The following is a 15,156-nucleotide window of genomic DNA, read 5'->3' as shown; positions in this document are numbered from 1 at the left end:
TAAAAAAGGGGGGAAAACCCTCTCTGTGTGTATAGGTGCTTGTAGAGAAAAGGAAAGCTTATATGGCAAAAGGTTATTTTCTGCCATTGCATTTATAAAAATGGTATAATCTAGGAGTACCTGGGTGGTTCAGTTGCTTAAGCATCTGACTTGTTGATTTCGGTTGGGGTCATGAATCTTGGGGTCATGGGATCCAGCCCTGTGTTGAGCTCTGTGCTTAGTGGGTAGTCTGCTTGGGATTCTCTCCTTCCCTCTGCCTCTCCCTTAGCTCATGCTCTCAATCTCTTTCTCTCTTTAAAAAAAAAAAAAAGGTACAATCTAGGTTCAAGTAGAGTAACTAGTTTAAGGTAAATAGCCAGCTGGCAGGTAGCAAAATGAGAACTTGAGTGTCCATGCCCTCTGTACATCACCAGAACTGGAGTTTGATGTTGTTTTTCATGTTAGCTTGCCTGAGTTCACCATCCCAGGCGTCTAGGAATGTGGCTGTGTTGCATTCTATAGGCCCAGGAGTGAGCTTGAACTTTAGTCATTGACTTCTATTGTCATGACTAACTGCCCCCCATCCCTCTCCCACTCTCCAGTGTCATAGTTCCCTCCTCAGCCCCTATTATCATCATTCTTACTATTAGACTTGGAATCTGTGCATGTTCATATATTTTATTTTGGCTTCTAATAGAACCAAGTGTTCTGTGGTTTGAGTTGGGCATATGCAGAAATATGGTTGATTTGTGTAGCCCAGACTTACTGTTTCAGTTTTCAGGCCAGTTATTAACTAGATAGAATTGCAGATTTGCCCTGTTGGTAGTCTGAGATTTAGAAATAGTTTCAAAACAGTGGGAACTAGTAAGTATTTTACTTTTTAAAATACTGTACCTCATCTACAAAATGTTTCTGTTGATTAAAGATTGCTATTAAATTGTCTTTCCTACTGTAACATTTCTTAAAAGTTCTGATCCATATTAGAATTGGATGAATTCTTTAGGTTGTTGACTTTCTCTTTTTTTTCTTTGTAGCAATAATTTATTCCTACCTGATGATTAAAGAAAAATCCTCTGTAAGAATTGTTTTACTTTATTGTTGACCTTGTGGAGGTCTGCCTTTAATTGAACTCATGATGGCATTTTTATATAATGTGTAAAAGAGCATCAGGAGACAGAGCCAACGTGGTCTTACTTGCTTTTATACAAATTAAATTGCCCTTGTGGCCCAGCATAAAATCAAAGCACTAAGAGCAGTTATTTATTTTGACAACAGAATTAATTGAGCCTAAAACAGTTGAAATTCCAGTTGTAGCAAACTATTCTTTCTGGGTCTCACTCTGGCTTTGGGACTGTCAAAAAAAGTAACTTGTCTTATGATTAAATAGCAGAATGATGGGCAGTGGACTGCATTTGAGGGAGATGCTGAATAAACTTTCTACTTGTGAAACATTTCAGAAGTGACATGCTACAGGGGGGGGTCAGAATGTGCATTGCTATCCAGCTGAGCTGTCAGCTGGCACAGAGCCAGGCACGCAAAGCTTTGCCATGTGAAGCAGCAAGTGGAGCATATTTGATAAAATCTTTTTCATGCATGAGTTAATTTTTTAAAGGTATTTTTAGTTATATTATACCAGAAACCTTCATATTTGTCTTTAATAGAAAAACTTGTGTGCTGAAGGTACTCATTTTAAAACTTTTGTATGTATTTTACAGTTCGAAAGGATGTGGCATCTTATATTTCACAAGTGTTTGTCATTTTGAATAGTTTATTTTTATTGGGCATTTCCCTATTCCAAATGGATTTTAAGAGGATGTTTAGAAAAGATAAAGGAAAAGCAGTCGACATATATCTGGTATAGGCAAAAGGTTATGTGAGGAAAAAAACATAGAATTTTGTTTGAGGAAATTTTGGTAGCGTTAAGGGATGCCTTTGCTATTTTCATATATATGAAAACATCCAAAAATCATAAAAGAATGTATATCATATTTGCTAAAATGATATAAAAGTCTTTCTAGATGTTCTGTTTTAAAATATTTGTAAATAATGCAGTTTGTTTGGCATTGGTGTTTTGTTTTGTTTTTCCTCTTTAGAATAAGCCCATGGCTTGAGTATTCAAGATTCTGTAAATAATTACTGGTCATAGATTATGCGATGTGTAGTTGTAGGAGCTCCCAGATTATTTGATAGGTGGTCACAGTCTCTTAAGGTTTATTAGTAAGTGATAAAGCTAATAATAAATAATAAACTGTTGGTAATTTAGGAAGAGATTTTTCATTCTTTATAATTTTTACATCACCTAGTTGCTAATTATTAGATGGACATACTGCAGTTCTTTGCCTTTATTGATCTTTCAGTTTCATCTCTTTGTAAACTGTTAACTTAAGCCTCTAATGGATTTTAACAACAAGCTCATTTAATGAATCTTAGCTTCCAGATTTGCAGAGTGGACTTGAAGTCTTTAAATTTTTAATTAGGCCATGTTCTGGTTCCAAGGTTTTTTGGATGAAAGTAGTGAATGTATTGTTTCTTTTTTTAGTCACATGCTATATATCATAAGAATACTGTAGTAAGAAAGGTATTGCTAATTAATTGATTAGAACCTTGTTTATCAACTCTCTTTTATGAGTTTTTTTAAATAAAGTTATTTTGCTTATCCCTAAATGTTAATGTATTCTGTTTGAATAGAAACCAGAACTGAAGAAGTAGATCTGAGATTTGGTCAAGAAAAAGGACATTTTAGCCAGTATTTTTAGGTGTTCTACTGGTAGAGAAATTTTTCTTGTTAATCAGTGGCTTTATTTTTCAATGGAATCATCATTGAGAACTCTGATTATGAACTTAAATATAGGTACAGTAAAGCTTAACATCTCAGAAGAACCAATAACGAAATCTTACATTTTCCACTTTTCAAGCTCTGTTTTTAAATTTTTTGAAATAATATATTGAACCTATTACTGCCAATAAGTTATTTCAGAATAATACTGGACTTGCATAAATTTAAGTATTAAAAAAACAGTTTAACAGAATGATAGTTTAACAGTTTAACAGAAGATAATTTTTTAGTCTGATACTTAGCTTTGGGGTGTTTCAGTAGAATAGTGATTCATGCTTTTTGCTAACTTTCTTACTACCTGAATAATTCAGTATTACATGTAAATGAAATATACCATCCCATGGGACTTAAGGCTTATCTCAGCAGATCTGTTATTTTAGGGCTCTTTTGTTTTTTAGCTGATTTCTATTTTATCATCTTCTTCCCCTCTGTTGTCTATCCCTCATACCAGTGCTAAATTAATTTTCTTGTAAGCCACTTTGTAGGGTCATGTATGGATCACCTCACATGAAAACTCTTCCCATTACCTGCAGACTACAAGTGCACATTCCTTGATGGACTTTATAGTTAGAGCCTTACCATTTAGCTGCTGTGTAATTGGTGCACTTATTTGTTCAGCAGATATTTGTTAAAGACCTATATTTGCCACTTCACAGCACAGTAGTCTACTAGACAAACAAATTCCCAAGCTTTAGATTCTAGTAGTATTTACTATGTTGTTCCCCCTGTCATTCCCATGAATACAACCAAGGATTCAGCAGCTGCCTTTTATTATGCTTGTTTTCTCTCAAGTATCCTGCAAGCTCCTTGAAAGCAGGAACTACAGATTAGGTTTGTGTCTTCAGTTCCACGGTATCTTATGTAAAAGTTTTTCACTAAGTTATGGTCATAATAATAGGCTCATTTCCATTTTTGTCATTTTTAGGATTATTTGAATTTTAAAATTATTATTTATATTATAATTAACACTATCAGATAACACTAGAGCTCATGTCAGGTCAGTTAAAAAGCTGTGATGGGATCTGATCTGAATGTTTTCTATCAGCTTGCTTTTTTTTTTTTTTTTTAAACTTGCAATTGTTCATCTGTTTTTTGTTTGTTTATTTAGGCCTTATTGAATTTGAAGAATGTGACCCTGCTAGTGCAGTTGAAGGTAAGTTGGCTACTTGTAATAGTGTTAACTATCTAATATCTTCTGTTATTGAATAAATAAAGAGTGGCTATTATCCATTGGTGTTAGCCTGTCGGTGGTGTGAGTGATAACAGAAAATCTGAATGTGGTTTGAAGACCTATAGATACTGTTCTTCACTTAATAAGCAGTAGGTTTGCCCAAAGGAATAGTGAGTGTGTTAGCATATATATCTTAAAAGATGAAATATAGCATGTATTTATTTTCTTTTTTTTTTTAAAGATTTATTTATTTATTTGACAGAGAGAGATTACAAGTAGGCAGAGAGGCAGGCAGAGAGAGAGAGGAGGAAGCAGGCTCCCTGCTGAGCAGAGAGCCCGATGGGGGACTCGATCCCAGGACCCTGAGATCAGGACCTGAGCCGAAGGCAGCGGCTTAACCCACTGAGCCACCCAGGTGCCCACATGTATTTATTTTCAAATATCATTGAGATTGTTTTCTTTATTGATATCCATTTTAAACATTTTCATGTCATAAATATGAAAATGATTACTGCACAATAACGTGTAAGACTTACTCTAAAGTGAGAAACATTTCAGTAATTAATGAGGTTATATATTAATGTTATTATTACTATTATTTAAAATGAGTGATGATGTGACTTGGAGAAGGGGTTCACAACCCTTCCTGTTTGTTTGCTTGCTTTGTTTGTTTAAAGATCTTATACACACAATGTAGGGCTTGAGTTTACAACCCCAAGATCAAGAGTCCCACACTCCTCTGATCCAACCAGGAAGGCTTCCTGTTTAAATAGATGATTTTCATAGTATGAAACCTAAGAGATGCCTGCTATTTTTGTCAAATTTATGTATGTCACTTTGTGAGCTCCTGGAAGTAGTTTGAAAACAATCTTCTATTTTTTTCCTTCCAACATTTATTTAAGAATTTGGAGAAAAGGTTTGCTGTTGTGTATAAGGTTCTCATTGGAGAAATCAGAGGCTCTGGTCCCTAGACTTTTTTTCTTTAAGAGAGGGGCTGAGGCAGGGAGGGTTAGAGGGGGAGAAAGAGAGAGAGAGAGAATTTTTTTTTTTCCTTTCAAGATTTTATTTAAATTCAAGTTCTCATATAGTGTAATATTAGTTTCAGGAGTAGAATTTAGTGATTTCATCAGTTGCATATAACACCCAGTGTGCATTACATCAAGTGCCTTCCTTAATGTCTATCCCCCGGTTACCCTATCCCACCACTCCCTCTCCTCCAGTGCCTGGGTGGCTCAGTCAGTTAAGCATCTGTCTTGAGCTCAGGTCATGATCCTGGGGTCCTGGGATTGAACCCCACTTGGGGATCCCTGCTCAGTGGGGAGTGTGCTTCCCCCTCTCCCCCTGCTTATGTTCTCTTTTTCTCTCTCATTCTCTCAAATAAATAAAATCTTTAAAAAAGAGTCTCTTATGGTTTGCTTCCCTTTCTGTCTTTATCTTATTTTTCCTTCCTTTCCCCTATGTTCATCTGTTTTGTTTCTTAAATTCCACGTAAGAGTGAAATCATACGGTATTCATCTTTCTCTGACTGACTGAATTCACTTAGAACGATACACTCTGTTTCTGGGAGAGAGAGAAACTTTTTTTTTTTTTTTTTAAGATTTTATTTATCTGACAGACATCACAAGTAGGCAGAGAGGCAGGAAGAGAGAGAGGAGGACACAGGCTCCCCGCTGAGCAGAGAGCCTGATGTGGGGCTCGATCCTAGGTCCCTGGGATCATGACCTAAGCTGAAGGCAGAGACTTTAACCCACGGAGCCACTCAGGCACCCCGAGTGAGAGAATCTTAAGCAGGCTCCACAGCCCATGTGGAGCCCAGTGCTGGGCAAGATCTCATAACCCTAAGATCATGACCTGAGCTGAAATCAAGAGTGGGACACTTAACCAACTGAGCCACCCACACGCCCTGGTGTCTAGACTTCTTACAGTTCCTAACTTCTTATAGTTCCTGTAAACAGTTATTTAAGTTCTCTGTACTTCAGCTTTCTTGGTTGTAAAATGTGGGTAGTTGGGGCACCTGGGTGGCACCTCAGATCATGATCTGAGGGTTGTGAGATGAAACTCTGCCTCAGGCTCCGTGCTCAGCTTGAGATTCCCTTCTCCCTCCCCTGGCTTGTACTCGGTCTCTCAAATAAGCAACTAATCTTAAAAAAAAAAAAAAAAGTGTAGATAGTAAATATTACTCTGTAAGAATAAAAATGTATTTTTTAATTTTAAAATATAACATGCTATACAAATGTATGATTTAGGGAATTAATTTTGCGTGAAATTTTAGATGTTCTAAAACATCTGAATTATAATCCTCACTATAGTATTTAGTAGCTGTATAACATTGAGTTAAAAAGACAAAAAACTACCCTGGGTTTCCTCATCTGTACGGTAAGGAGTTATCTTAGGTATGCTCTGCCTGTCAGAGTAAACAGCTAAGCTTTAAATGCTGAATTCCATCAACAATCAATAGCACGACTAATCTCTAAAAAATAAATTTGTCATGCAAGAAGAGGAGGAAGAATTAGGCAAAACAAAGATGATCTTTGTTTCTCATTTATGGTAGAATCAACTTACAGCAGTGTTTATATTAAAGATTATATATGGGCAAAAGAATGCCATATGTTTTCTGTTAATGGATCTGTTTCCGGGAGAGAGAGAAACTTTTTTTTTTTTTAAACAACACATTTAGGGCACCTGGGTGGCTCAGTGGGGTAAGCCGCTGCCTTTGGCTCAGGTCATGTTGATCAAGTGAATGTTTTATAACCTTTTGGTGCATAGCAGGCCATATTAAGTTAAGAAAAGACTAAACAGATTGTGACTCTGATTTAAATGTTAGGGTTGAGCACTTGATACTTTTATTTCTTTATCCAAATTTAGCATTGACGGAAGCAAATCATGTGTCAAGATATAAAAGATATTCATAAATTTAATATATTTATCAGCAACAATTATGTTTCTGTAACAGTATATATTTATTTTAAGGTGTAAAACCAAGGAAAAGAAAGACTTTTGGTTTACCAGGGATAATTAAAAAGGAAAAGGATGCAGAGTCTGTGTAAGTATATTACATATTGTCAAAATCCTCTGTTATTAAGAATAAGACTGTTGTTTTGAATTTGAGAAGAAAAAAATTCCATCAGAAATAACTCAAAGTATGTATGTCTAAGGTTTAAAAAATACACTTTTCTAAATAAATGTACTACCTCCTCTGGCTTTAGATAAAAGTATTCTCTTATTTTAAAATTTTAAGATGAAAGCTCTAGTGTCTTGATACTGAAACTTTAAAGGTACCCTTTTTATAAAACATACATGCATATTTAAAAAATAGAAGTGCAGAGGAAACTAAAAATTCTTCTATATCTTAATGCCAAAGAAAAAAAGCCATGGTCAACAATTTAATGAAAATCCTTTCTAGACAACTCTAAACATATAGGCATATGTGTACACATAAATAGAAAACAGGGGAGAGCAAAGGCACTAACATGTTTTAAACATTTATACTAGGTCATCAATTTTAGATGGGGGATGGACTATAAATATGATTTATGTATTTTTTAAATTAAGTTAATATACACAGAATATATAGTTTGCATACAGTAAATTCAACTAGTATTGAGTAAGTGAAGTTTTCTACCTTGGCTGTGAGTTAGAACTACGTGGAAAATTAAAATAGATGTATTTATGCCAGGCCCCACCTCAGACCAATTAAACCAGATTCTCAGGCGTGAGGCCAAGCATAATTTTTGTTTGGTTTGGTTTTAAGCAATCTGTGTGATTGCTAACATATACCTGGGGTTGAGAATCTCTAAGAACTATGATTTGCAAGAGACAAACTGGAATCTATCTTACTGTAATTACTCAACCTTATATATATTGACAAGATGCTAATCAAATCTTAAATGATTTGTTGACCATGTGACACTGGGTGAAAATTTGTCTAAAATCCCTACTTCTCTAGCATAATTAGCAGAGCTGTCATAGGCACTCATATTTTCAGTATAAGAGAACAGTTTGTGCTTTGGGTGTTCTTACCTTCTGCCTAGTTAGATTCTTTTTGAATTTCTCAGTGTGTCTAAGTCTGTTTCTTCCTTTCTCCCAAGTTTTACTTGGTTAACAAGTTAAGACCAATTGCAGAGTAATTTTTATTTGTAGTTACCATCTCATCTACAAATGTCTTTTCAGAATTTATGAAGGGGGTATTTTGTTAAAGAGATGGAATCTAATCTTTTTATAACATTTGAAATACTTATGGAAATCTAAACAGTTGATTTGTAAGTGATATTATAAATGTAGCCAGTTTGTCTGTGGGTGTATTATAAAAAATAAAGGCCTGAATATCAAATATTTTTTATAATGTATGGTTTTCACAGCTGTCCATTCAGGCAGCATGGAATATTTTTGCATATTCTATGTTTTTAAAATAGTTTTCATGATCAGTAATTTCCCAGTACCATGATTAGGCCACTCGGATATTGGAATGGTTTTTACAAACACTGAGAAGACCAGAGCCAAAAACCAGTACTTAAACAACTGTACCATGATTGCTTTCTTTCAACACTTGGAGGCAGGAAAACTGTTAGAAACCGCTTTGTTTGAAATGCCAGAGGCTCTTGACATGCTTCTTCCAGTAGCCTGAAGGCTTTGAAATGCCAGCAGTTGTGGAAGACGGGTCCTGCTCAGAGCTTGCTGAGGGCTTGCTCTTCCTGGGGCTTCAACTAGCAGGTCTCTTTGCAGCCCACTGTGAAAGCAAACAGATGAGTGCTTTGACACAAAGACTGGTGAGCTCTGGCTGAAAGCCAGAGAATAAACCGTTTGAAACTTTGACACTTTTATATTTAAAGTATATCTTTTTAAAAAAAGAAGGAAGTAGAATTGCTCCAGTATCTTAAATTATTTGATTCTGTAGAGGGATTGAATTTTTTCTTATGGTGCCTTTTCTGGAACATATCCTTAAGAGTATGCATAGGAATGTACCAATAAAAAGGAAGCTCTTTTTCAAAACTTGGAATTTTGAGTGACATTTAAGTGGCTATAAAGATACAAGAGACTTACGTTTACCCTCTTTGGTGCTTTCATTTGGATTAAGAGCAGTGTAGTCATCTTTTTTTTTTTTTTTTTCTTCATTATTTCAGTCTGTTCCATCCTGTCTTTCTTTAACAAAATTCTTCAATTTGTAGATTTTTTTCTTGTTTGTGCTTTAGTCTTTGGGTAGAGATGACCTGTTTATCCTCTATATTAATTTAGTACATTTTATTACTGTTCATTGGACTCTCAAGGTATACCTAATATGTGTGTTTTCAGTCTCTTATTAAAGTGGTGGATTCTGATACTATATATGCATTAACTGTCTCAGGCCACTGAATATGTAACTAATCCAAATGCCTTTTAAATGTTCATTCTAATTTTTGTTAGTGAATTTGTTAAACAATATGTATATAGAAATCCTTCTAAACTTATTCCTAATGGCCTCAATGTCTTTATGGATTTAGGTCTTTATTTGGTTGATAAAGTTGGTCTACTTTATGTTTTAATTTTACATTCAAAGCACTTCTTTTCTAGCTTATATCCAAATTAATATTTATCAGTTAAAAGATAAAATACCAGTTTTATATTTTAGACTTAGATATTTTAAGTGGAATTCTGACTTCTTCTTTAATATATTTGGAGAAGAATGGTTTGGCTTCTCTCTATATATGCTAGCTATGGATATTACTTCAAATAAAACTGAAGTTTTTAACAAGAATATATTGTAAAGAGTTATTTAAAAGCCAGTAGCAATCCTTGTAGGACTGGCAGCTTCCTTTATATGATTCATGTGTATATTTATGAAAAAGAAGTGCTTTTGAAGTCCAAGTTTTTAAAATACTTGTAAGCTGTGTAAGTTTTATTTGCCATGTATTGTGGATATTGGATTGCCTTCTTTTGAACTTTAAAATCATTTGGTATATTTTAATCCTCATGATTTGATTTTTCTAAATATATTTGTAAAGTTTAAATAAAAGCTATGTTTAAATAACAAGGTAAACACATTCAATATACTAGAATTATAGATAATTCTAATAGTTGATTGTTTCTAATATTTTGTTTATTTTAATAGGGAATGCCCTGATGCAGATTCACTTGTAAGTTGATTTTACTTTGATATAAACCATCTATATTAGCTATTTTCATTAGGAAATAACCAGTATATTTCGGTTGGGTTGTTAACAAGTCTTTCCAAGAAAAATACTATACATTTACTATTAAAATTATTTTACAGGTGCATTTTTGGCTGTATATTACTAGATGCTTTCCTATTAAATAGAAAGTAGTTCTACCTACCTTTGTAAAGTACATTTTACTTTTAAAATTTGAGTGGTACTATACCATGTTGCCTTTTCTTGGGAAATATGCCAGATCTCAGATCTGTATACTTTATTTTTAAATGTGATGCTCTTAGTAATGTTCCTCATCATTAAAATGTTATTTTTATCTATTCAGTAATTGAATTTTAATAGATTACCAGTTTTAAAAAATACAACAATCATGGTCAGTATTTTTCTGTGCTTTTTGCTTGTAGAACTTTTGCTTATATTTTTTATTTAAATATATTTCTTTGTATGTAATTGAGGAAGACATTAAATGGAGCTCCAAATAAGTTACAGTGTGAGAGTAGATTTACAAAATAGTCTAATATATAGACAGACACATTTTTCAAATTGTTCATTAGACTGGTTATGTTGCTAAGTGTAGTAGAGTCAAGCTGTCTGTCTCCTTTGCTTGTTCTTGCTTATATAATTACTGTTTCTTTTGGCCCCACGTCATTTTGATCTTTTACAGCATAATGGTATATCAGGATAAAGATATTTTGTGAAATAGTGTGTTTTATGTAACTTAAATAGGCCACGATATGAAGGTGGCTTTTAGAAGCTGAAAAAGACAAGAAAACATATTCTTTCCTGAAGTTTCTATGGGAAAAATAAATAAATAAATAAATAAAAATCTGGCCTACTGACACCTTGGTAGTTGATGAGACTATTTTGGGCTTCTGACAATTAGGACTGTAAGATAATAAACTTCTTTTGTTTTAAATGAAAAAAAAAAAAAGAAGAAATTTATGGTTTGTTAATAAATGTAAAGTGAAAGTAGAGAATTAGATTTCTAGTGAGCTCTAGGGTTAAAATTAGCCACTGTTTTAGAATTACATTTAATTTACCAATTGTCTCTTTGGATACACTTGGCTTACTAATTAATGAAAAAGTTAACAAATGTGTTTGACATTTCCTTCAGTATTCATCATGCATTTCATTTTGGAATTATTTATGTGTAGCATTTATTTGATGATTGCAGTATTGAATTAAATAGTACTTCTTGTTTTATATATACTCCCTTAAATATAACATTTGTAATCCTCTTAGCTCATTGATACTATTCTATAATGATCAATATTAACCAAGTTTGGGGACGCCTGGGTGGCTCAGTTGGTTAAACAGCTGCCTTCGGCTCAGGTCATGATCCTAGCCTCCTGGGATCGTGTCTCACATCAGGCTCCTTGCTTGGCAGGGAGCCTGTTTCTCCCTCTGCCTCTGCCTGCCACTCTGTCTGCCTGTGCTTGCTCTCGCTCCTCTCTCTCTGACAAATAAATAAATAAAATCTTTAAAAAAAAATACTAACCAAATTTGAGCTTCTAGTCAGAACAATTAGAAAAGGAATTAGAAAAGAACTTTTAAAGAGGATGCATAAGGCTAATGCCATATAAGAAATTATTTTTTTTTTTTTAAGATTTTATTTATTTATCAGAGAGAGAGAGAGAGAGCGAGAGAGAGCGAGCACAGGCAGACAGAATGGCAGGCAGAGGCAGAGGGAGAAGCAGGCTCCCTGACGAGTAAGGAGCCCGATGCGGGACTCGATCCCAGGACGCTGGGATCATGACCTGAGCTGAAGGCAGCTGCTTAACCAACTGAGCCACCCAGGCGTCCCGTCATATAAGAAATTATTGATAAATTTGTGTAGAAAGAAAACATCTAAAATTACAAAAAATAGAAGAATTTGATTCAGTGAAGATAAATTGGCAGAATATATTTGCAAGACATGTAATAAGGGGCTACTTTACTTTGTAGAGTTATACAAATCATTATCAAAGGTGAGCAATGTTCCAGTAGAAAAAGAACATTATAAAAATGGGCTATTTTTCGGAGTACCTGGGTGGCTCAGTGGGTTAAAGCCTCTGCCTTCGGCTTAGGTCATGATCCCAGGGTCCTGGGATCAAGCCCCACATTGGGCTCTCTGCTTAGCGGGGAGCCTGCTTCCTGCTCCCCTGCCTCTGCCTGCCTCTCTGCCTACTTGTGATCTCTGTCTGTCAAATAAATGGATGGAATCTTTAAAGAAAAAGAAAAGGTAAAAAAAATAGGCTATTTTTCATAAAAAGAAATAGAAGTGGTAAATAACCATAAGAAATGTTGTTCAGAATAGTAGTCTCATTCTGATGCAAATTAGAATGAAATTCCTATATTTACCTATCATATTGGCAAAGGTTTTGGTATATTGGTAGGAATGTAAATTGATATAATCTGTCTTCTAGGTAGTTTGGCAGTGTCTTCTCAAATAAGAAATGCATGTTCTTTTTTGACTCTCCAGTCCTACTGCTTGAGGTTTACCATTACAGCTATATTCACAAACTATATGTATGTGATTGACCAAGGTAAATGCACACAGTAGTCATTCCCCCCCCCCCACCCCTGAGGTTTCGCTTTCCATGGTTGGTGTTAACTCATGGTCAGAAGCAGATGATCCTCCTTCTGATATATCATCAGAAGGTCATTAGTAGCCTAACGCTACATCACAATGCCTACTACATGGTTCACCTCATGTCATCTCATCATATAGGTATTTTATTATATCACATCATCACAAGAAGGGTGAGTACGGTAAAATAAGATATTTTGAGAGACCATATCCAGATAACTTTTTTTTTTTGAAAGATTTTATTTATTTATTAGAGAGCTGGGGGGGGAACAGAGGGAGAGGGAGGAGTCTAGATGATGTAGGGCTCTGTTCCAGCACTCTGGAATCATGGCCCGAGGCAAACCCAGGTGCTTAACTGACTGAGCCACCCAGGCACCCCCTCACATAACTGTTATTATAGTATATATATATATTTTAAAGATTTTACTTATTTATTTGACAGAGATCACAAGTAGGCCTAGAGGTAGGCAGAGAGAGAGGAGGAAGCAGGCTCCCCGCTGAGCAGAGAGCCCAATGTGGGGCTCGATCCCAGGAACCTGGGATCATTACCTGAGCCGAAAGCAGAGGCCTTCACCCACTGAGCCACCCAGGCGCCCCAACCACTTACCTATTATAGGACATTTAGTTATTTCTAGTTTTTGGCTATTAGGAAAAAGCTGCTTTGAAGATATATAGGTTTTTGTATGGATACAGTATCCTTCTTTGACCCTGGTAATTTTCTTTTTGAAGTCTGTTTTATTTAACAGAAGGACAGTCATTCTCTCTCTCCCCAACCTTTTAAAAATGTTTACATGGTATATTTTTAAAATTATTTTCCTTTCAACGTATTTATGTTGTTATATATGAAGTGAGTTTCTTATATGCTATATAGATAGCATCTAGTTGGGTCATGTTTTTAATCTCGTCTTTCAATCTGTCTTTTGTTACATTTGGACAATTTCTACTTAACGTAATTATTGACCTATCAGGGCCAAGTATGTCATATTATTTTTTGTTTCCTGGTTTTGTTTTGTTTTGCTTTTCATTTTGTTTTCTTTTTCCGGTTTTCCCTGTGGGTTATTTGAACCTTTTTAAGAATGCCATTATGATCTATTTATAGTCTTTTAGCATATAATTTTGTGTGACTTTCTTTTTTTTTTTTTTTTTTTTTTTTTTTCTAAAGATTTATTTATTTATTTGACAGAGAGAGATTACAAGTAGGCAGAGAGGCAGGCAGAGAGAGAGAGGAGGAAGCAGGCTCCCCGCTGAGCAGAGAGCCCGATGCGGGACTCGATCCCAGGACCCTGAGATCATGACCTGAGCCGAAGGCAGCGGCTTAACCCACTGAGCCACCCAGGCGCCCCTTGTGTGACTTTCTAAATGGTTCCTCTAGTTCACTCTCTAGTACCTTCAGGTAGTTTTTTTTTGACCAGAGTTTACAGTTATAATATTCAAGACAAGAGGTTGATCCATAAGCAGCTTATTCAGCCCTATAGAAAATGGCTCAGTATTATTTGAAATTATTGCATTGTACTAAATAATACACTGTAAACAAATTTAAAAGTAGTATCAGCAAATCCTTAGAATTTCTAGGGGCTTAAATATCTGGTATGTTCTAGGGTAATGGGAATAAAAATCAGGTATTTTATAAAAACCTTAATTCTGGGACGCCAGGGTGGCTGCTGCCATCATCTCAGGTCATGATTCCAGGGTCCTGGGATCCAGTCCTGCATCAGACTCTTTGCTCGGCGGGGAACCTGCTTCTTTCTCTACCTCTGCCTGCCACTCTGCCTGCTTGTGCGCTTGCTCTCTCTCTGACAAATAAGTTAATAAAATCTTTAAAAAAAACCCAAAAAACCTCTATCAAAAATTTTTTAAAAGGAACCTTAATTCTGATGTTTAATGAATTCACATTTGGTAAAGTTTATTTTTTTAAATATTTTTAAATATTATTTGCATATAAGCAGGCAATATATAGAACTCAAAGTACTCCAGTTCTAGGGATGTAAATATATACTTGTCATCTTTTTAGTATATGGAATCTGCTCTTTACTATTAGATTTTCATTTCTAGATTTTAATCCAGCCTGTTAGCTAAACTCACTGCTGGCTACAGTAGATTTTTTATTCAGATTGGAAGCTGTAACCATGTAAATTCTGTTTTAGTTCTCCATGATTTTATGCTGTGCCTGTGAGATTATCCTTCATGTTCCTTTTGCTGAGCTTTAGCAGGTGAATGGAGGAAGAACAGCAAACTTTACCAGTAGAAGAATATTGGCTTTCCAACTCCACTGATCACTTGGCATTTCTTGGTGATCTTTTTTTTTTTTTTAACTTTTTGTAATTGTTTTATTCTTGTATTTTTTTGTAAGTTAGGTTATTTCCGGGACTCAGTCGGTTAAGCATCTGCCTTCAGCTCAGGTTATAATCTCAGGGCCCTGGGATTCAGCCCCACATGGGCCTCCCCACTGAGCGGGGCT

The 15,156-nt window shown here is 35.1% G+C and overlaps 1 protein-coding gene across 5 annotated transcripts in view; it reads left to right on the top strand.

Moving 5' to 3' along the window:
- Positions 1 to 15,156, top strand: part of FCHO2 (FCH and mu domain containing endocytic adaptor 2) — a 124,495-nt gene that overhangs the window by 68,296 nt on the left and 41,043 nt on the right. For all 5 annotated transcript variants that reach the window (XM_045075229.1, XM_045075228.1, XM_045075230.1 and 2 more), the window contains 3 exons: positions 3,924 to 3,968; positions 6,957 to 7,029; positions 10,072 to 10,096. In XM_045075229.1, the coding sequence (XP_044931164.1) occupies positions 3,924 to 3,968; positions 6,957 to 7,029; positions 10,072 to 10,096 (143 nt within the window). The remainder of the gene's footprint in view (positions 1 to 3,923; positions 3,969 to 6,956; positions 7,030 to 10,071; positions 10,097 to 15,156) is intronic.

The sequence above is a fragment of the Mustela putorius genome, unplaced genomic scaffold (genome assembly GCF_011764305.1).
Source record: "Mustela putorius furo isolate JIRA1106 unplaced genomic scaffold, ASM1176430v1.1 tig00000145_pilon_pilon_pilon, whole genome shotgun sequence".
NCBI lineage: Eukaryota > Metazoa > Chordata > Mammalia > Carnivora > Mustelidae > Mustela > Mustela putorius.
This window is presented reverse-complemented; position numbering and strand designations above follow the sequence as displayed.